Below are 22,198 nucleotides of genomic sequence, written 5' to 3' on the forward strand. Positions count from 1 at the left end.
GCAGCGAAAAACGGACAAAGAGCCTGAAGATCTCCATCTTTACTGAGTTTTTTGCTACGTTGCAGATATATTTTTATTGTAGCATCGCATGGCAAATGTGTATAGGAAATGTTATTAATGTACAAGTAGGATTAAGCATACTGCTTATTACAATTTATATTATTAGCAATAGTGCAGACAAATGTGGCAAGAAAGATCGTAGAATCAGCTAAGGTTACCAATTTCCACTTACTTGTACAAGCTTACATGTTTCATTCTACTGGTAGCAGAATATTGTATTAACTGTTAATTGTAAACGAAGAGTTAAAAACACTGTTGGTTGCAAATCAGACTCTTCTCTCGTAAGATTTATAATTTAAGCAGCAACGAGCTGTTAGTAAGAAACCGGTGTCTTTCACTAAAAGGGAATAATTGACGAAGTTTCAGAATCGCTTAATTTGTTGGTACTGGATCGCTGATGACAGAAAAATGGTTTAGAAAAAAAATGGTTCAAATGGCTCTAAGCACTATGGGACTTAACATCTGAGGTCATCAGTCCGCTAGACTTAGAACTACTTAAACCTAACTAACCTAAGGACATGACACACATCCATACCCGTGGCAGGATTCGAACCTGCATCCGTAGCAGCAACGCGGTTCCAGACTGAAGCGTCTAGAACCACTCGGCCACAGCGGCCGGCAATGGTTTAGAACAATAAGGTTAGAGACATAAGTGAGATGTATGGTGGACAAAAGAGAACACATAATTGATTTCATAACATTATCGTAGAACGAGCGATGTTTTGCGAAACGTATAAGGGAGTGTGGTTAGGCTATTCCATAGGAAAAGAAAAACTCTGTATTCCCCCAGACACTTACTTCTGTTAAGTTCATGATAAAGACAACGAACACATCTTCTTTGCTACAATGTGGTTATATCTTTCGTCTGCAGAACATGAATTAATACTCATTAGTTTCGCGACGAACTTGCTACTCAAAACCAAAGGAAGGCAGTGTCTCATCTACGTTCAGGGCGTCCTCCATACGCAGAGATGAGGGATTGTGGTAAGACACTAATTCGCATTCTGGCGGTTGCAGTTCGAGCGTCTATCCCGTCAGATTTAAGTTTTCGGCGGCTAAGTCGAGTCATAAAAATTCCGGGATAATTACCTGCGAAAGGACATGTCCGATTTAGTCTCCCAATCGAAGCTTGCGCTCTGTCCTTAATGATCTCTGTCCGTCGACGGGACATTAAACCCAAACTTGGTTCTGTTTCCAATCCGTGATTGCCGGGAACATGAACTGGCTACTCGGTGTTGGGGATATAATTTCCATCCGCGACTGGCTTCGAGGAGGGGGACTGCAGGATAAACGCCTGGATTTGGGAAGCGAGCCGACCGCCGAACGCGGCCGTAGAAAGCGCGCCGCGGCTTTCCCTGGCAGAAGTCGCCCTCCTGACACGTGTCGATAGCGAGTGCTGCGGTTTGCTGTCCTGTCAGCAGTGCAGACGCGGAATTGTAACTAGTTACACTTAACAAAGAAATGTAATCGTCTAGGCCGTCTTCTCTCTTCTGTTATGTTGTTAGTCTAACACTGGCATTATGTAGCTTACTGAGCTGCTGTTAATGGAAATGATACGTAACTTTGACTGTAGTGAAGAGCAGGCCGCAGTGACAGAGTAAATTCCTTAGAGAAATGTCGATGAGACGGCGAAATGTTGATGCCGTCACTGAATAGCGAAGCGGGATACAGTTCGTATATTTTTGTCTTGTTTGCGTCCGCCCCCGTTAGCTGAGTGGCCAGCGCGGCGGAATGCCACGCCAAGGGGCCCGGCTTCGATTCCCGGCTGGGGCAGGAGGTTTTCTCCGCTGAGGGACTGGATGTTGTGCTGTCCTCATCATCATTTCACCCCATCACCGATGCGCAAGTTCTCCATTGTGGGGTCGAATGCAAGGTATTTGCCCTCGCCGGCAGTCCCATTCGGGGGACTCCCGGCCCACAATGCCACACGCTCGTTTCCGTTTCTCTTGTTTGCCCTTAGCTGCGTCATAATCATTCGTAGCGTTTCTGGTGTTCTCACGCAGCTGAAAATTGTGATACGTGTAAGTTCAAATCCACTTCGCATGGTCTCATTATTTTCAAGAAAGTTGAATCTTTACTTAAGTTTGTGTGTGATTCATGCATTTGTCGTGGCAATAAAAACATGACGAGAAACATGATAACTATAGATTCAAACTTTTTCGCAAATTAACAGGCCATTTGAACTATTTCTGGGTTAACATACTAGAAAATATGTATTACATAAAATAACAGTAATCAGCGGAACGCGTTTGGCGTAAACGAATAGGCTATCGCATTTTCCGTTGTGTGGGTGACAATACCAGAAACGCAACATATTGTAGTACAATAATTTTGTCACTAGGCAACTGACGCCGTAGATGGTCGGCATGCTAAATTCAAACAGTTGTTGGGCTTTCATGGCACTTTCTCGTAGTGTAAAGCTGTATACTGGAAAGGGGGCGGACCCCAGACTCTTGCATTCTAGGAGCAATGTACGTCTCACGGTTGCATCCTGTGCATGCATTACAGCACACTGCACCTGAAGGTTCACTCCCTATGAAAAAACAAACCAGTGCGTAACACAAAAATTGCTTTTAATGAGCGCAGTTCTATTGGAGGTGTATGCACTTGTCTTAGGACTGGCTATTGTAACCAGCTGTAATAGGGCCTACAGTTTAGCTTGGTCTTCCAACGGCGGTATATTTTTCCCCTTGATGCACATTAATGAATGATAATTGGCTGAGAATTGAACGGCGAAAGGCTGCATTAGTCTGACATTCACTTACCAAGCTAGACATTACTCTGTGGGTAACGTTTGTAATTCGATGTGATGCTTTACAGCTGAATTCCATCGTCATTAGTACGTTACCACGCTGTAAGATGGTTGGTGACGAAACTGCATATAGAGCTCTCTTGTTGAACAAAGATTATTGTATCAATGAGATAGTGTGTTTGTGAAGATAAGTCCATATTGTTGTAGAATAAGAGATAAGTTGAAAAGTAGAATCTGGTGACCTAAGATAAAGTTGGGACAGATAATTAGGTGAGGACAGACGATAAAGTGAACAAAGAACTTAACAAACAAAGGTGGGAAGTCGAGGAGATCGTGCAACCTCCTAAGAGTGTGCTCGAGAAAGTTTTACGTGATTAATTGATAGCTAAGCGCAGTGATAAGAGGTGATTCTTTTCATGCACAAGTGGAATCCGAGTTGTTCTACAATTTTTTTGATTTTCCTTGGATTATTTAAAAATGAGAGGGTTGACCTGTTCGTAAAACAAACGCTCAATGCGCTAGCTGAAGAGATGGTGAAGTGAGCCATATCCGAATCTAATCCGCGCGGTCGTTGGTCTGGTATACCGACCGTCTTGAATGTGGTTTGTAGGCGATTTGCCATGCTTCCTTACGCAAATGCTGTGCTGATCCCCATTCTCCACTCTGAAAATACTATACACAAACAGCTTAAATAAGTTAACAAAGCGTGCACGAAAGTGGGACCTCTGCTGTTCCTGATCTATATAAATGACCTGGGTGACAATCTGAGCAGTTCTCTTAGGTTGTTCGCAGATAAGGCTGTAATTTACCGTCTAGTAAGGTCATCCGAAGACCAGTATCAGTTGCAAAGCTATTTAGAAAAGATTCCTATATGGTGTGGCAAGTGGCAGTTGACGCTAAATAACGAAAAGTGTGAGGTGATCCACATGAGTTCCAAAAGAAATCCGTTGGAATTCGATTACTCGATGAATAGTACAATACTCAAGGCTGTCAATTCAACTAAGTACCTGGGTGTTAAAATTACGAACAACTTCGGTTGGAAAGACCACATAGATAATATTGTGGGGAAGGCGAGCCAAAGGTTGCGTTTCATTGGCAGGACACTTAGAAGATGCAACAAGTCCACTAAAGAGACAGATTACACTACACTCGTTCGTCCTCTGTTTCTTGCTGCGCGGTGTGGGATCCTTACCAGGTGGGATTGACGGAGAACATCGAAAGGGTGCAAAAAAGGGCAGCTCGTTTTGTATTATCACGTAATAGGGGAGAGAGTGTGGCAGATATGATACGCGAGTTGGGATGGAAGTCATTAAAGCAAAGACGTTTTTCGTCGCGGCGAGATCTATTTACGAAATTTCAGTCACCAACTTTCTCTTCCGAATGCGAAAATATTTTGTTGAGCCCAACCTACATAGGTAGGAATGATCATCAAAATAAAATAAGAGAAATCAGAGCTCGAACAGACAGGTTTAGGTGTTCGTTTTTCCCGCGCGCTGTTCGGGAGTGGAATGGTTGAGAGATAGTATGATTGTGGTTAGATGAACCCTCTGCCAAGCACTTGCAGAGTAATCATGTAGCTGTAGATGTAGAAAGTTTAGACAATTCACAGGCAAATAGCTTATACGTCTTCTCTTCCACATGTTAGCTGACGACAATGGAGACATAAATGGCATCCGCTCACAAAGTTGAAATTAATTTGCTAAATCGAGAAAAGAAAGGACTCGGTATGAAGGGATTAACGCTAGGAAAAAGATTTAAAATTGATAGGCTTACTTCGTTAGACAAAATTTTTGGTAACGAAATCAAACAAACACCACTTTCGTCGCCGAAAAGTGGACGTAGTGTTATTCCTTAATAATGTGATATAATCTTTATAGCAGTGGATAACCTCGATTACGAAAGCAGACATTGATGCGAAGTTGAGGGAAAACAGGGACTTCAGTGCGGAAAGAAATAAAGGAAGAGAGATCTGTGACGGAAAACCGCTATGCGCTTCTGCATTCCCACGCTGTGCGGAGCTGGAAGCCGTTAAAAATTTCCTCGGCGCTTCCCGACAAGTGCGGCACACGGCCTTCGGTCATCCCCGGTAATGCTGAAAGACAAACCGTGTACACAGCGACGGAAGCGCCGGTCCGGTCACGCAATCCTTTCCGGGCGGCGATCTGACAGGAAAGGGGGGACCTGCGCCGGCACCGGCGCGAGGACGCAAGCGGAAGGCGGCGCCTAGTTCGGCGGGGCGCCGCGCAGCTGGCGGCGGCGCTGTCGGGCCGGCGCGCTGTTGCGGAAGCGAAGCCGGCCGGCCTGTCGGCGTCCTTGGAGGCCGCCGGGGAGAGCCCCGCCCACCGCGCACCGCGTCCTGCTCGCGGGCAGTCCCAAAGGAGGCCACGGCGGCGCGCTGGCGTTTTCGCCGAAGCGGCAGTTGCGAATTCTTAGTCATTGGGCCAGTAGCGTTGCTCCGTGAAGCTGTTCGCAGACGACTCTGTTCAATAGAAAGGTTGCAACGTCAAAAGACTAGTTAAAAGCAGGAAAATCGAGTAACCTGTGTTTTATCTTGGGGATTCAAACTGGAGTAAAGTGAACTGCTGTTCTATACAGGGTAAAAAATATTTAAACCGACAAACTCTGGGAGGTCGTAGGGAACATGAAAATAAATATTTTTTCCCTAATGTCATTTTTTCCTATGAGGACTATTTAAACCGGTGGAGGCCACATTACGATCTTCAGTTGTTAGATGGCGTATTACACTCTTCATTTGTAGGTAACTGCTGTCCACCAGTGTAGTAGTGCATTGTCTCTGTTAACTAATGGAGCGAGACACCTGGAGTGTGTACACTGGTATGGTTGGTGCGTGCTACGTAGCGCACCACAACGGACGAGCTGCACAGCGGGTTTATCAACAAAAATATCCTAATCGCCGTATACCGCATCATACGACCTTTGCTGCTGTGTACCAACGTCTGCGTGAGGCCGGGTCATTTAGCAGATTACCTGGATAGGGACGCCGTAGCACGGTAAGAACGCTGCAATTTGAGAAAGCTGTCTTGCAGCATGTGGAGCGGGATCCTTCAATCAGCACTCATGCAATTGCACATAACATGGAGACGAATCAGACGAATGTAAGAACAGTCCTTCGAGAGCAATTGTTACGTCCATTTCACTTTGAGCGTGTCCACAACCTGGAACCAGTTGATTATCTGCCCAGAGCACAGTTTTTGCAGTGGTACCTCGAACAGTGTGAAATGCATCCTACGTTTCCAACCTCTGTGTTGTTTACCGATGAAGCAACGTTTGTGCGTGATGGAGTCTTGAACATGCACAATTTGCACGTTTGGAGTGAGGATAACCGACGTGCCACAGTTACTACCGCTCATCAAGTGCTCTTCTTCGTTAATGTGTGGGTCGGTGTTGTTGGGGACTGTTTAATTGGGCCGTATCTGCTACCTAGGCCATTAAATGGCGGGCACTATTACAATTTTCTCGCCAGAGCATTGCCAGAATTGCTGGAAGACGTCCCGCTCCCTACAAGACAACGCATGTGGTTCCAACATGACGGGGCCCGGCACATTTCAGTCGTCGTGTGCGACGATTCTTGGACCGACTGTTCCCAGAAAAGTGGATTGGCAGAGGTGGTCCTGTACCATGGCCTGCTCGATCCCCAGATATGTCTCCTCTGGACTTTTTTGTGTGGGGAGAGATGCGCAACCTTGTTTGCGCAATTCCTGTTGCATCAGAAGAGGATCTGGTTGCCCGGATAGTAGCAGCAGCAGCAGCAACAACAATTCGGGATGCTCCTGGGGTTTTTGCCCGTGTCAGACAACATGATCCGACGGTGTAACCTTTGTTTACGTGTCAATGGCGGCATTTTTGAAAATCTACTGTAATTGAAACTGGGTTGTGTTAATGTGTTGTCTCTTGGTCATAAAAAATGGAAGTGTTTGTTGGTTTAATTAATTTGCCGCTAGAGAAATCTTCCTCTACCAGTTTAAATACTCCTCATAGTACAAAATGACACTAGGGAAAAATATGTGTTTTGATGTACCCTACAACATCCCAGAGTTTGTCGGTTTAAATACTTTTCACCCTGTATATGTATATGTGTTATAGTCCTGAAAAATGCAAATGGTCTGACTGCGGAAAAACTATCACATAAAGTGAGTCGCCAAAACAACGTGAAACAGTATAACTGTATTTTTAATTAACTTTTCTAAAGTGATTAGAAAACGTTACAGTATATTAAATACGATGTTCTGCGAAGTTCTATTGTGAAGTGCTACAGTGCGTGAGGACACAGTGACTTGCTATTGCAACACACAAAGTTAACAATAGTGAATGCTACATGAAATTACTAATCAACTTTTCAAAGGATATATCACCAAAATGTTTCTATAAAAATGCCCTGAGCATTTACGTACAGTCCGGCTGAACAAAATTCCAAACACAGAATAATGCACACGCAAATGTAATACTGCATACACAGTAAAAATAAAACTGTCCGCATAAGAAATTAAACCTGAACTTTGCTTAAACTGACCTGATGATGAATTTTGAAAGCAACACTTAACTCTGAATGATCTTATGTTTTGATGCCACTGTAACTGACCCTAACAAATTTGTGTGGCTTATCTGTGGCAAACTTGGTACTGTTCTAAGTGATGAATATGAAATATGCTGCGCATAACAAGCAAACTAAATAAAAGAAAAGTCTTGCGCATGTGCAGTGCAAGGACGTGTAGCTATTCTAAACAGATGATGTCTCAAGTTTAGCCACTGTGTTCCGCAGAGCGCAATGCGGCGACACACCCAAGCAGGAAATATGAAATTCTTTCTTGAGGGAACGATTGTTGATTCTGAACTTGTTAAATGAGTTAAGGAAAACTGACCTGCAAAAAACTGTATTGTAAAAACTGAAACTCATTGTCTGTTACAATCTTTTGTAACTAATTGTACTCTGCCAAATGATCAACTACAGACGTGGTAAAGGAGTGGTAAATATGTAACATCTGAGTGCAAGCCATGTGAACTGATAACTTATTCTCGTCTGAAGAGTAAGCCAAGTACCCATACCAATAAAAATATTCAAGCAATGCATCAACACCTTTACCTCATAATCTTCACTTTTCCAATTAATATTCACCGACTCGTAAGTCACAGTTAATAATCCCCTGCAATTTTCTCTCTATGCTCTGCAAGCTATTTCAGAACCCATAGACGTTACCTACAGTCAATTTTTCCACTATCTTCTCTTAGAATGGCTACTGTACTGCAACGACAGTAGTACAGACAACCAAAGATAACAGTGCTTGTACTTAGAACCTCTGTGGGGTTTTAACATATCGACTATAGAAAACTACTGTTTGAAAAAATAAATGTAACATAAAGCGCGTAACGAAGTATGGGTCAAGAGCTCTCGCGTTCTATCTCTGGTCAGTGCTATGATTTTTATTTTTCACTTATTATTTCTTTCACCTCTGACAATGTTTGATAACGTGACAAATGCCGAGTTACACCGTGTCCCGTAATCTTCATTAAACCATGAAAAGTCAAAGTAGTCTCATACTCAGGAAATGAGCATAGAGGAGCGGATGCAAAAGTTAAGCATCGCCGTTGTACGCCAAGTCCTAGCAGAGGTGGTCTGCAGTTGCCTCTCTTTTTTTAAGTGTCAGGTGTGTATCTGTGTCTTGTGGATGAATGTGGTGGGTGCCTGAACCGTGTCGCGTTACATCTGTGTTATTGTAGATGAAACCCAGAGCGCGACCGCACAGGCAAGCGCTAGCGATCTCGGTTTTGGAGTGGTATGTTAACCTTTAGATCCCCCTATACCTGGCTAGGAACTTAGCTTAAAGTCTGAGATAAACAACGAACTGCCACGTCCACTACGATCATGCCTAGTAAAGAGCTATGGTGTTGAAGTCGATCTTTCGGTTGATGACAACTTTATCTTCTTTATTGCGGATAAGTAAGTGAAGAGATCCGTTACTGTCAGACAACGCTACTGGTGAAAAATCACTGGAAAGAGTAACTGCCACAAAATACCTTGAAGTAATCACCACATTAAACTGACTGTACTAAAGTCACTAATTCGTCTAGGGAAAAATGTGGCCTACAAAATACATGTAACATCGATTCTTGGGTATTGCTGATCAGTCTGGGACTCCTGTCAGGTTGGATTAATACAAGGTATACGGAAGGTTCAGCTAAGATCAGCGCGTTTCGTCGCGGGATCGTTCAAGAAACGCGAGGGCTGTACGGAGATATTCAACAAATACTAGCAGTTGCAGTGGCTACAAGCACAGACATTGTGTAACACGGAGTGACTGACATTTGAAATTCCGAGAGTGTACCTTTGGACAAAAGTCGGGATGCACATTTCTTCCTCCTACATACGTCTCACATAATGATCAAGACGAGAAAATCAGAGAAAGAAGAGTTCATACGGAGGTTTATCGGCAATTATTCCCACGCACCGTCTGCGATTGAAACAAGGCATAGCGTTACGGAGGGTCTCCTCCGCCATCCGTAACGTTGCTTGCGGAGTTCAAATTTAGGATCTCATGTAGATGATCAAAGAGTTTACTCGGCGAAAGTAGTCCTCCTCTACATCTGCGGAACACTGAAACATAATCGTGATGCAGTTCCTTCCTGTTACTATCATCGGCCGAGAACACTCTTTTTCGATGTGTGTTGTCACACACGGCTGCCGAGGGGTCGATGTCAGCACCTCATGGCAAATGCTTATGAATTAAGCCCTTTTAGCTAATGCCCAATCTTTCTGCCATCGGCTAAACTTTTCTCCAGACGTGGCTTAGCAGGACTCAGATAGTGGGAGCCTTACAGGCAATCTGAGCTGGATTTAACCAAGCAAACTGACGAGCCGATATACAATCCAGTTCACCCCAAACAGTGGAAGGTGAAGCGTTGACAATGCCAGCCACTCGTGCTGGAAGCTTTGACAATGCCAGCCACTCGTGCTGGCGAAACGTCAGTAAAATCATCAGATGAACGTCGGCCGAAGAACCCGAGACAGAAGCCAATAGGCATTTTGTCAACAAGTGGCCACGAAAGCCTTTCAATTTTTCAATCCAGAAATACCAAATAACGACTGCCGATAATGTAGGATTTTGAGGCATCATGGTAACAAGAAAGAGGGGTTGGGGGGTTCCAACTTATTTTTTCCCCTGTGGGCACGTGTTTAAAATTTCGTTCCAAAATGCGCCATCCTCCATTACTATGTGTCAAAGTTCGCCAATCTAGGAGGGTCCAGAGCCCACAAGCCTTTATATCTGTATTTTCATTTCGACTGTCTCCCCTCTCTTTTGCTCCCACTGCTTCTGTATTAATCCATCCCTGTTGTTGTTTTACTGCCATTGTCTGTCACCGATCAGCCGGCCGCTAGTGGCCGTGCGGTTCTGGGCGCTTCAGTCTGGAAACGCGTGACCGCTACGGTCGCAGGTTCGAATCCTGCCTCATACATGGATGTGTGTGATGTCCTTAGGTTAGTTAGGTTTAAGTAGTTCTAAGTTCTAGGGGACTGATGACCTCAGATGTTGAGTCCCATAGTACTCAGAGCCATTTGAACCATTTGTCACCGGTCACCAATATCTCCCCTTTTTGAATCTCGTTGTTGTTGTCTTTTGTCTTCATCCTTCTCTCTTTCTCTTTCAGTGCCACTTTCTGTCTACCTTCATCTTTGTCTCCTCTCTTTTTCTCTCCCTTTGCCACTGTCTCCTCTCTCTTCCACCGTCACTCTCCGCTAAAAAAAAAAAAGAACGAATATGCACGTATGCAAAATTTTTGGTGAGGAAGGCGGAATGAGGATTGAAGCAACTGGTTCCCCACTTTTCTCTCAGTCGCGTTTTTTTGAGCCCCGGTAGAAGCATTTTTCCGCTGGTTCCCTTTTTTTTTTCCTTTTGCAGCATGGTGTGCTGCTCATATAAAATGAATTCTGTATATCAGTAAAGTTTTCATAGTTTATTTATATACTTCGACACACGCACACACAGGGGGTACTGTGGCAGATGCGAGGGCGACACCCATCGCAGAATGGAAAAACAGGAAAACCGCAGATACGGAGATAGCGGCGGACAGCCAGAACTGGCCGCGACACCAGTTGGAAACCTTCTGACTCTGCTCCCTACAGCTAAGCTAAGAAACTATCCGGAGGATCGGTCACCCTCGACACTGCACTTTTCTTATATAAATGACTGTTACATCTGGCTGTTTGCAGACCAATAAGTTCCCAAGAGCAGCGGGCGAAAATGTGAGTTTTCGGGGGCGGAGAGGTCATGTCGCGAGTTCAATTGATCACAGAGATAAGGATCAAGTGTTATGGATAGGTAGTAACTAAAAACATATTTTTTGTATAATAATTATCCGTTAACGAGATTCAGAGGTTCAAAGTTACCTTCTTATGTGCACGAGTTGCTCTGCACCCCAATCACGGAGAAATATTTGGAGTCATAGATCTTCGAAATAGTAAGCGTTTGTCCCCACAGAAGTTCTATAGAGCGATTCACGCAAGATTTGAAGCATCAGTAGTCGTGATGTGTGCTTGCACAGGAAAACTTTCAATATCAGAATAGCGTTACTGGTTAGCAGTCACCCTTTTGACAAACTTAGCGCAAATTGTGCCACGTGGCGGCCGAATTTGTGAAAGCTTTGGTCCGAAGTATCGGTTGCTTTGGCACCATTCACCCGTTGGTGACACTGAGCTAGATTGAAGTGTATCATATTTCCCTGGTAAGGAGCGACCCTACTGCTGTCAGTGAGCGCTGGGGGCTTCACTGTAATCCCCTGGCTGGGGTCTCAGTTACCTTCTGACAGGGAGGCCTCCACCATCACAGTCGGCAATCCCAAGGTTTTCGACGCTTAGGCCCCGAGCATCGAGGAACACAGCTCTACGTGCATACATTGAAAAGTGTAAGGTAGAGGTACCTCCCTCCCCTTCCGTACATTAAGACTGCTTGTCGTCGCATTCATGAATGGAACGTGGGAAGAATTATTGCTTGTGCTGCTCTGCACGAACTGTTATTAAGTGTAATTTTATCTTCACGATCTCTGCGGGGTCGGTACGTAGGCGGGAAAAGAATCAGTGGGTAGTTTCCACCCTGAAAGCTGGTTCTTGGAATTTTTGCAGCTGGTCCTCTAGGGATACACGGCTCCCCTTTCACAGTGTGTGCTGGTTAAGGTTTCTGTGCACTTCCGTTTCGTCCTCTCGCCAGCCAGACAAGCCTGTCGCCAATCGCGCCGTCCTTGTTTGTCCACGTCACCTGTTAGTCTCATTTGAGTCATACCTCATACACGTCAGCAGTATTCTAGTATTGACCGCACAGATCTTTTTGCAGCAATTTCTTTTGCAGTAATACTGAATTTTTCCAATGAATCGAAGCTGTCATTTGATGTTGTCATACTGCCCCAGCGAACTTACATACCTTAGGTAACTCTTCTCCGATGTAGTATTAGTGGTAGTAATAGTAGTAGTTTTATTAATTTGTTGGTCAGTTTTACAGTGAAATTCGAAATGACATGGTATTACAGTTCAAGAACCAAGAAGCGTAATTCATATATGCAGGCATGTGTATACTTAGAACAGGTGTAATTTGACAAGTGGTAGTGTGGTGTTCCTCTTATTTAGTGTGGTTAGCTGGAAACGTGCGTCTAACTGCTATCTGTTCCAGACTCCGTTGCTGACCGCTTGACTAAATCTGAAGTTCTGGCTCAGGCGAAACGTCCATCCCCAAAAAAACACCTCGAATGATGGTTAAACTGTCGACGGTCCTAAATGTGCGTCTGACTGTATTTATTTAAAGCTTTTCCCTAAGTAAAAGTTCACGTCATATTCTTCAGATTAATAAATATTGTGCACAAGTTAATCATTACACTTCAGCATTATCACTCAAATATACTCACGAAATAAAAGTACTATTTCGGAGCTACTTGGGACACGTATTCGCAAACTATTACAAGCAATACGCCTCGTCATCCCTAGTTAGCTTTTAAAGAATTCAGGTGCAACTGACGACAGTTTTGTTCAAACAATCTGGTCTGGCGCAACGAAAAGCGTAATATCAGTCTCATATGAATATTAATCAAAGACTGGCGTTTTTAGAGAGTTCAGCTAAGATCTTCAATAAATGGTGGTGACGGCCGGACGCTCCTCGCCGTTGTTAAGATGTCACCCCGCGCATGCCGCTACGGCCGGGTGCACTATGTGATCAAAAGTAACCGGACACCCCCCCCCCCGAAACATACGTTTTTCATATTAGATGCATAGTGCTGCCACCTACTGCCAGGTACTCCATATCAGTGACCTCACTAGTCATTATACATCGTGAGAGAGCAGATTGGGGCGCTCCGCGGAACTCGCGAACTTCGAACGTGGTCAGGTAATTGGGAATACTTGGGTCGTGCGTCTGTACGCGAGATTTGTACACTCCTAAACATCCCTAGGTCCACTGTTTCCAATGTGATCGTGAAGTGGAAGGGACACGAACAGCACAAAAGCGTACAGGCCGACCTCGTCTGTTCGTTAACAGAGACGGCCGACAGTTGAAGAGGTTCGTAATGTGTAACAGGCAGCCATCTATCCAGACCATCACATAGGAATTCCAAACTGCATTAGGATCCATTGCAAGTACTGTGACAGTTAGGTGGGAAGTGAGAAAACGTAGATTTCATGGCCGAGCGGCTGCTCATAAGCCACGCTGGTAAATGCCAAACGACGCCTTGCTTGGTGTAAGGAGCGTAAACATTGGACACTTGAACAGTGGAAAAACGTTGTGTGCAGTGACGAATCATGGTACACAATGTGGCGATCCTATGGCAGGGTGTGGGTATGGCGTATGCCCGGTGACAGTCATCTGCCAGCGTGTGCAGTGCCAACACTAAAATTCGGAGGCATGGTGTTAGGGAGTGGTCGAGTTATTCGTGGAGGGGGCTTGCACCCCTTGTTGTTTTGCGTGTCATTATTACAGCCCTGGCCTAAATAGATGTTTTAAGCACCTCCTTGCTTCGCACTGTTGAAGAGCAATTTGGGGATGACGTTTGCATCTTTCAACACGATCGACCACCTGTTCATATGGTTCAAATGGCTCTGAGCACTATGGGACTTAACATCTGTGGTCATCAGTCCCCTAGAACTTATAACTACTTAAACCTAACTAACCTAAGGACATCACACACATCCATGCCCGAGGCAGGATTCGAACCTGCGACCGTAGCAGTCGCGCGGTTCCGGGCTGAGCGCCTAGAACCGCTAGACCACCGCGGCCGGCCACCTGTTCATAATGCACAGCCTGTGGCTGAGTGGTTACACGACGATAACGTGTCTGTTATGGACTGGCCTACCAGAGTCCTGACCTTCCAGCACTTGACTGAATGTATGCCTGTGAGAGTGGAAACCATTATCAAGGCTAACGGTGGGCCAACACGTATTGAATTCCAGCATTACCGATGGAGGGCGCCACGAACTTGTAAGTCATTTCAGCCATGTGTCCGGATACTTTTGATCACATAGTGTATTTTTTCCCGCAGCGACTCGAATTTCAGCACGACGGCGTGTTGTATTACTAAATATGTTTAGAAAAGATTAATAAAACGTTTATCTCCCAAATTGTACCATAATTCTGTCGATCTGCGACATTTTTCTACATCGCCCTAGCTCTGTTACCTAGAGGGATTAAGAAAGGAGCACGGACTGCTGATACGAGTGGACCATCACGTGGGACAGATAGTAGACCCTGACCTGGTAGCAGGAACCGTGCTGGCATTTGCATGAGGTAACTTAGGGAGACCACGGAAAACGCAAAACAGGATGGTCGGATGGAGATCTGAGCCTCCATCTCCCGAATACAAGTCCAGTCTCTTTAAAACAGCGCCACCTTATTCGCTTTATCCCTAGCGTAAAATAATGTTTTACAAATAACTTGCTTATTGATGTAAGCAGCTGCCGTTTAAAATGCTTTGTCGCTAGCCACTGAAATGTCTCTGGATTCAAAGAGCATCCAGTTTCGTCGACAGTCATCAATGCTGCAATCAGACTGGAGGAAGGATGTGTTTGCTTGGCTGCTTTGCTCTCGCACTACCGTTTCCTTCTTTGTTCTCCGTTCAGTCCTGGATTCTGTGTTGTGCCCTAGCAATAGAATAACTCACTTATCCTTGAGCGATGCCGCCGCGCTGCTTCCACTGTCGCGCCCACAGCTGACGGCCTGGCCTGCTTGTTGCAGAACGCGGAAGAGACGGCCCAGCATGTCGCACGCCGACGACGCCAAGGACCTGGACTTCATGGACGAGTGCATGGCCGCGCTGGTGCTCATGAGGCTCTCCTGCAGCCCGCACTCGCCCAAGATGAGAGGTGGGTACCTCTTCCTCTCTCACTTTCCCGCCGACCTTGTTCGTCTTTATCGCAGGTATGAGGGCTCTAACCGTGAGGACGTTACAGACAGTCGAGGACGACTGTGAAAAACTCAAACAGATCATCGCATGACAGAAATCCATTTAGAAAAACTAACACAAAGTTATAAACCGAATCAGTTTTCAGTTGCTTACTAAAGAGCTGCATGAAAACCACATTTATGTATGCATATAGGTGGGGAGAATCAGCTGCTAAATATACTTTGTCACCAGAAGGCTAATTCACATCGAAAGTCAATAACAAACCGACAGATGAAAACCTCCATCTCTCTCTTATTTTGCACAGTGCTACTGGTGTCGAACATAGGCTATTTTCAAGCTTAGCCTAAACGAGGAAATACAAAACGTTAGAGATGGTACAATTAGACAAGTTACTGTAAGATTATAAACATCGTTCTTAGCAGACATAAATGGCAGGAATGTTAGACCATAATATAAACGATAACAAGATGCTGTTGCGGGCTAACTGTAGCCAATTGTCAGCAATGTAATAACCGCAGGGAGCAGTTGTCACCAGAAGGCTTATTCACATCGAAAGTCAATAACAAACCAACAGACGAAAACAAGTCAACGAGTACACGGAAAACAGGCAAAGATAATGCCATGTTAAAGATAAAAAGCAATACAGCGTATGCTAACAAGTGAAGCTTTAATACAACAACAAAACTAGTACAGTGTGGTCTTTGGCTGAAAGTAAACAAGTTATATCTGTGGAATAGATCGTAAGTGTACAACATAAATAGAAACAAATGAGGGCAAACTGGCGAAAACGGTTAGTAATAAATTTCTAATGACTGTCAACTACTTTCAGTTGATCTCAGTGCTTTGGAAAATATTCATATTTTAACCAGCATTACCAAATAGAGGGGGGCGTAGAGCCATTTCTTTAACGTGAAATTACCGCTATAAGCATAAGACAATTAATGAAAAAGAAAAGCTAATAAGGTAAGAGAGTAGAAGAATTGGGGGGGAACAAAAGACAGCTAAAGGTATTCCCCACGGATTTCAACAAAAACAAGATTTCCTCGTCGAACCTGGCGACGGAATTGCGGATTCTGACAGGTCCTGCCTCTCTTTGCCATTCACTACAATACAAGCAACGCAAATTAACAGATGAGTGTGTTTATACCGAGCGCTCTCGAACATCGTTAAGTGCGTCGTCGACGAAAGATACCAAAGCACTTCAGTGTCGCAGCAGATAGAGAGAGAACTGAACATACAACAAAAATCTTGTCTCTAGCATTTGGGAGGAGCGTTTTTCCTACTCCACGTATGACAATCCAGATCTAGATTTTCCGACGTTTCCCTAAATAGCTTAACACGGATACCCGGATGCTCGTTTAAAGAGGATACGGGCGATTTCCTTCTCTATTCTTATTCGTTCCTAACATCAGACTCACGTTTCTAATGACCTGATAATTGAGTGGACGTTGAATTCTAGTCCTACTTCCTTTTTTCTGTAGATATTTACACATACCAAAATTTTTGCTCGACACATAGAACAAGTTGTAAAGTATCAACTGTTAGGACATTCCCATGAGCTAGTCGTAGTTAGGAAGCTAAAAACAGTAATGAGGCAAAGAACGCTTAACTGTTGTGCACAATAGGAACCGAAATTGCTTCATACGTTGAAATATTAAGTGTGCCTACCAGTTGTGTTGCGCTACATTGTCCTTTTGATCACAAATGTTAGCAGCAGCTGAAGAAACACATTACCTGCCTGGAGGTTGTCGAGTTCTGAGTATATATGAGGGAACCGAGAGGTCAATAAATAATACACTCGACTGATAGTCACTAGTTCCGTGACCGGTCCTGTTTTTCCAGGTGGTCCCACGTAACGAAAACAAAAAAAAAGATAAAAAAGAAACAATAAGTTCAGCTGTTGGAAACTATTCCTTGCGCCCGCAGAGCCATCATTGGTTTGATAAAGATGCCTGAACTTTGTATGTTTTCCCGTATAAGAAAATAAATTTACAAACAACCTGTTAGAAGCAGGAGATAGTACTTTGTGGTATTCCTTCCTTTCTCTCTCTCTTTTTTTGTTTTACTACCTTAAGTTTTTCGTATTATTTTATTTGTTCCATCTGCATTATACAGTTGCGATAATGAATGAAAGAGGATCTGTCTTTTTGCAAGTACACAATTATTATTTTACTGTAAAAACCAGACGCGTCTCACCACAGTTGCGGCACCCTCAGTGTTTTCCTTTTATTTCTCCTTTTGTTTGCGTTGTTGTGCATGTCCTGTGGCTGCCAACCAAAATCAGCCACAGGTCTAAATTAGTACACCGTCTCATTACTGGTGCATTTGGCTTTCTTGAGCTGTGGCTGGTTTTTATTTGTTTGTCAAAAGTGTATTCGTCGTTGTTTGTGTATTTAGAATGGCATTTCCTCCTGCTCATCGGTGAATTACGCGCCTTGTCAAGTATCTGTGGCTTGGACACACGTTTCACCACAATTTTCGTTTTATAGTTATGTACCGTGTCGCCTCTGACTTGAGACTTGTAATACCGCAACAAAAACTACTTCGCTAGTCCTCTGTGAATGTATCTCTGGAATCATAATTTTCTTTTGTATTAATAACACGCAGAAGGCAGAGAATAACTTTTCAAATAACGTTAGTGTACTGCTGTTTTCCTTAGATCATGACATTATTTCGACTGTTCACTTGCCTTTAAATATGTTTTTTCTCTTAGTCATGTTAAGTACGCAACCGTTTTTTTATCTCGTTCTTGTAGATGTGGTTATCTGACAGTGCTAGACCACTCGAGAAAAAGCGTTTTACTGCTTTCAGTGACGAATTAGAACTAACTTCTCTGGCATCGTCTCCGTCTACGAAAGGAAACAGACAAAACAATGCACAGAATACTCCGAACCCTTCCCCTACTTTATCGCAGGAGCTAAAATCTGTTCACAGTTTAGTTGTGGCTTTTGTTTATAGCTTCGTTGAAGGCGGGAAAAACAGAATACTACAAGTTCCAACGCGGCCAAGTGTTTAACTGGTAACAATAAATCAGCATTTAGATTGTGGAGCAAAGTGCAGGGCACAAAAATCTGTTTCATAGTAACTTCTTTAGTGATATGTCTAATAAAAAAAATAAACTGTGGCGCATATAAGACGAGGTCAACCCGTAGATGCGCCTCCTCTTCGGATAGCAGTGACTTCCCACCAACTAACAATAATAATAATAATAATAATAATACTAATAATAATGGCGTGTGACGAGGGCCTCCCGTCGGGTAGACCGCTCGCCTGATGCAAGTCTTTCGATTTGACGCCACTTCGGCGACTTGCAGGGCGATGAGGGTGAAATGATGATGATTAGGACAACACAACACTCAGTCCCTGAGCGGAGAAAATCTCCGACCCAGCCGGGAATCGAACCCGGGCCCTTAGGATTGACAGTCTATCGCGCTGACCACTTGTTTCTTTTTTTTCTTTTTTTTTAATCTCGTTTTGTTCGTTTTCGTTCGTTGCAGCTGCTCGTGGCGGACGTCGTAAGACATCCCCCGTTTAAGTTCGTTGTTGCTCGATTAGCTCAGTTTTTTTATTACAGAGGCCAGCTAACCCTCTGACCGAACACGCTGAGGTACCGTGCCGGCGTTCGTTACATCACTATACGCGTCTTTTCCAGAGCGTTCGAATGATGGTAGCCGGCCGGTGTGGCCGTGCGGTTAAAGGCGCTTCAGTCTGGAACCGCGTGACCGGTACGGTCGCAGGTTCGAATCCTGCCTCGGGCATGGATGTGTGTGATGTCCTTAGGTTAGTTAGGTTTAATTAGTTCTAAGTTCTAGGCGACTGATGACCTCAGAAGTTAAGTCGCATAGTGCTCAGAGCCATTTGAACCATTTTGAATGATGGTAAAAAAAGTACAGCGTCCCATTTAAAAATCATGTACATGCCTCATTATCTCGGTCAATATAAACGTTGTGATTATTGTGCATGTACCAAAGTATGTGCCCCATAGTCAGCTATGATTCGCCGAACACCGCTTGTCGATACGTGCAATCGCCCCCGGAATAATGGGGGTGTTACGTCTTACGCGTATGTGTCTGTATTGATATCTCAAATTATCGGCAACATACAGATAATCTGCTTTCAAAAAATGAATATTTAAGCCCACATTTGTAACCAATTTTTGAAATGTGTTGTAATATATATGGGTGTATAGTACTTTTCCTGCCAAATGCCAAATAAAAAAAAAGGAAATAAAATATTCGAAATAGGAAAGGGCTGTGGTAATTGAGTTTTGCATTCATTTGAACGTGTGAGTGGAATAAATGGAGGAAGGAATGCAACAGTCAGGTCCTTCATAACATGATCTCGTGCCCATTTCACCTGACTGAGTTTGTTCAGGCCATTTGAGAAACTAGACCCAAAGGCAGGTTGACAGCACAAAGCGGTCGGACTGAAGCAAAGGGACCGACAACATCGAAAAGATTACTGACAACACGCGGGACTGAGAGACGGCTTCTGACCACTCAGCTACCGGGGCGGACTTCCCACCAACTGTTCTCCATTAGGTAAAACTGTAGGTGATTTTCAATCATCGCTATTTTTATTATTGTGTTTGAAACGATGTTTCGGCCGAAAACTTGTAACACGTAGAAAGATGAGAAAGAGTGCAGATCTGTAATGAAGAGTGGACAGAGATGCTGTTTCGTACAAGACAAGAAAATCCCAGTTCGTTTAATTTTTGGAAGAACGCAGTTAAAAAGTGAAGGACCCAGAACATATTCCGTTGTTGACAATTCGGCCAGCTGACACCTAAAGGTTGCCGACACCTGTTTCAGCTAATGACCGGACACTGTGTACACCGCAACGTCGCTCCCCCTCCTTCGCCGGCCCCCTGCGGCGTCGTGTGTAGGATACAGCATCGAGTTGAGGAGCTGCATAAAACTGACGCAACAAGGAGCTGCGGCTGCCCGGCGCCTTTCGCCGGCCCGGCAGGCGGGGAAAGCCGCGTGGCGGCGTGCCGGCCGTCACGTGCGCCCTGCCCTCTCTTGCCTTCCACGGCGTGACCTGACTGCGCATGCGCGCACCTCCACGGGGTGGTGTCGAGCTGCCCCAACACAACAAACAGACGCCCATGTTAGCAGCTGCTGAATCTCTAGCAGCAGTAACAGCCGGAAAGAAAATTAAACGTCGCGCTGATTGCGTCTCTTTGCGGAGGAGTGAAAGTAATGAATGATTCTTTCGATTGCTTGTGTTCTCAGCAAAGTATTCTTGAATTGCATAGAACAAACGTGAGAGGTAATAAAGAGAATGGTTTTCTGCTGCAGGGCCATTTCAAATGCGGGATTTTCGGCAAAGTGTGCTATTCTACATCTACATCTACATGATTACTCTGCAATTCACATTTAAGTGCTTGGCAGAGGGTTCATCTCTCTACCATTCCACTCCCGAACAGCGCGCGGGAAAAACGAACACCTAAAACTTTCTGTTCGAGCTCTGATTTCTCTTATTTTATTTTGATGATCATTCCTACCTGTGTAGGTTGGGCTCAACAAAATATTTTCGCATTCGGAAGAGAAAGTTGGTCACTGGAATTTCGTAAATAGATCTCGCCGCGACGAAAAACGTCTTTGCTTTAATGACTTCCATCCCAACTCGCGTATCATATTTGCCACACTCTCTTCCCTACTACGTGATAATACAAAACGAGCTGCCCTTTTTTGCACCCTTTCGATGTTCTCCGTCAATCCCACCTGGTAAGGATCCCACACCGCGCAGCAATATTCTAACAGAGGACGAACGAGTGTAGTGTAAGCTGTCTCTTTAGTGGACTTGTTGCATCTTCTAAGTGTCCTGCCAATGAAACGCAACCTTTGGCTCGCCTTCCCCACAATATTATCTATGTGGTCTTTCCAACTGAAGTTGTTCGTAATTTTAACACCCAGGTACTTAGTTGAATTGACAGCCTTGAGAATTGTACTATTCATCGAGTAATCGAATTCCAACGGATTTCTTTTGGAACTCATGTGGATCACCTCACACTTTTCGTTATTTAGCGTCAACTGCCACCTGCCACACTATATAGCAATCTTTTCTCAATCGCTTTGCAACTGATACTAGTCTTTGGATGATCTTACTAGACAGTAAATTACAGCATCATCTGCGAACAACCTAAAAGAACTGCTCAGATTGTCACCCAGGTCATTTATATAGATGAGGAACAGCAGAGGTCCCAGGACGCTTCCCTGGGGAACACCTGGTATCACTTCAGTTTTACTCGATGATTTGCCGTCTATTACTACGAACTGCAACCTTCCTGACACGAAATCACGAATCCAGTCGCACACCTGAGACGATACCCCATAGGCCCGCAGTTTGATTAGAAGTCGCTTGTGAGGAACGGTGTCAAAAGCTTTCCGGAAATCTAGAAATACGGAATCAACTTGAGATCCCCTGTCGATAGCGACCATTACTTTGTGCGAATAAAGAGCTAGCTGCGTTGCACAAGAACGATGTTTTCTGAAACCATGCTGATTATGTATCAATAGATCGTTCCCTTCGAGGTGATTCATAATGTTCGAATACAGTATATGCTCCAAAACTCTACTGCAAACCGACGTCAATGATATAGGTCTGTAGTTCGATGGATTACTCCTACTACCCTCCTTAAACACTGGTGCGACCTGCACAATTTTCCAATCTGTGGGTACAGATCTATCGGTGAGCGAGCGGTTGTATATAATTGCTAAGTAGGGAGCTATTGTATCAGCGTAATCTGAAAGGAACCTAATCGGTATACAATGTGGACCTGAAGACTTGCCCGTATCAAGCGATTTGAGTTGCTTCGCAACCCCTAAGGTATCTACTTCCAAGAAACTCATGCTAGCAGCTGTTTCAAATTCTGGAATATTCCATTCGTCTTCCCTATTACCGTTTAGGAAAGAGTCAAAGACAGAGAAACTGTGTCGGTGGAGTGAGAGGCTGAGGCAATATACAACGTGTTGAGGTCAGTCCACAATCGTG

General features: G+C 44.3%; 1 protein-coding gene across 2 annotated transcripts in view; it reads left to right on the forward strand.

Moving 5' to 3' along the window:
• LOC126161821 (zinc finger protein 395) overlaps positions 1–22,198 on the forward strand; it is a 515,999-nt gene that overhangs the window by 354,085 nt on the left and 139,716 nt on the right. For both annotated transcript variants that reach the window (XM_049917923.1, XM_049917924.1), the window contains one exon: positions 15,034–15,161. In XM_049917923.1, coding sequence (XP_049773880.1) covers positions 15,034–15,161 — 128 coding nt within the window. The remainder of the gene's footprint in view (positions 1–15,033; positions 15,162–22,198) is intronic.

The sequence above is a fragment of the Schistocerca cancellata genome, chromosome 2, assembly GCF_023864275.1.
Source record: "Schistocerca cancellata isolate TAMUIC-IGC-003103 chromosome 2, iqSchCanc2.1, whole genome shotgun sequence".
Taxonomy (NCBI): Eukaryota; Metazoa; Arthropoda; class Insecta; order Orthoptera; family Acrididae; genus Schistocerca; species Schistocerca cancellata.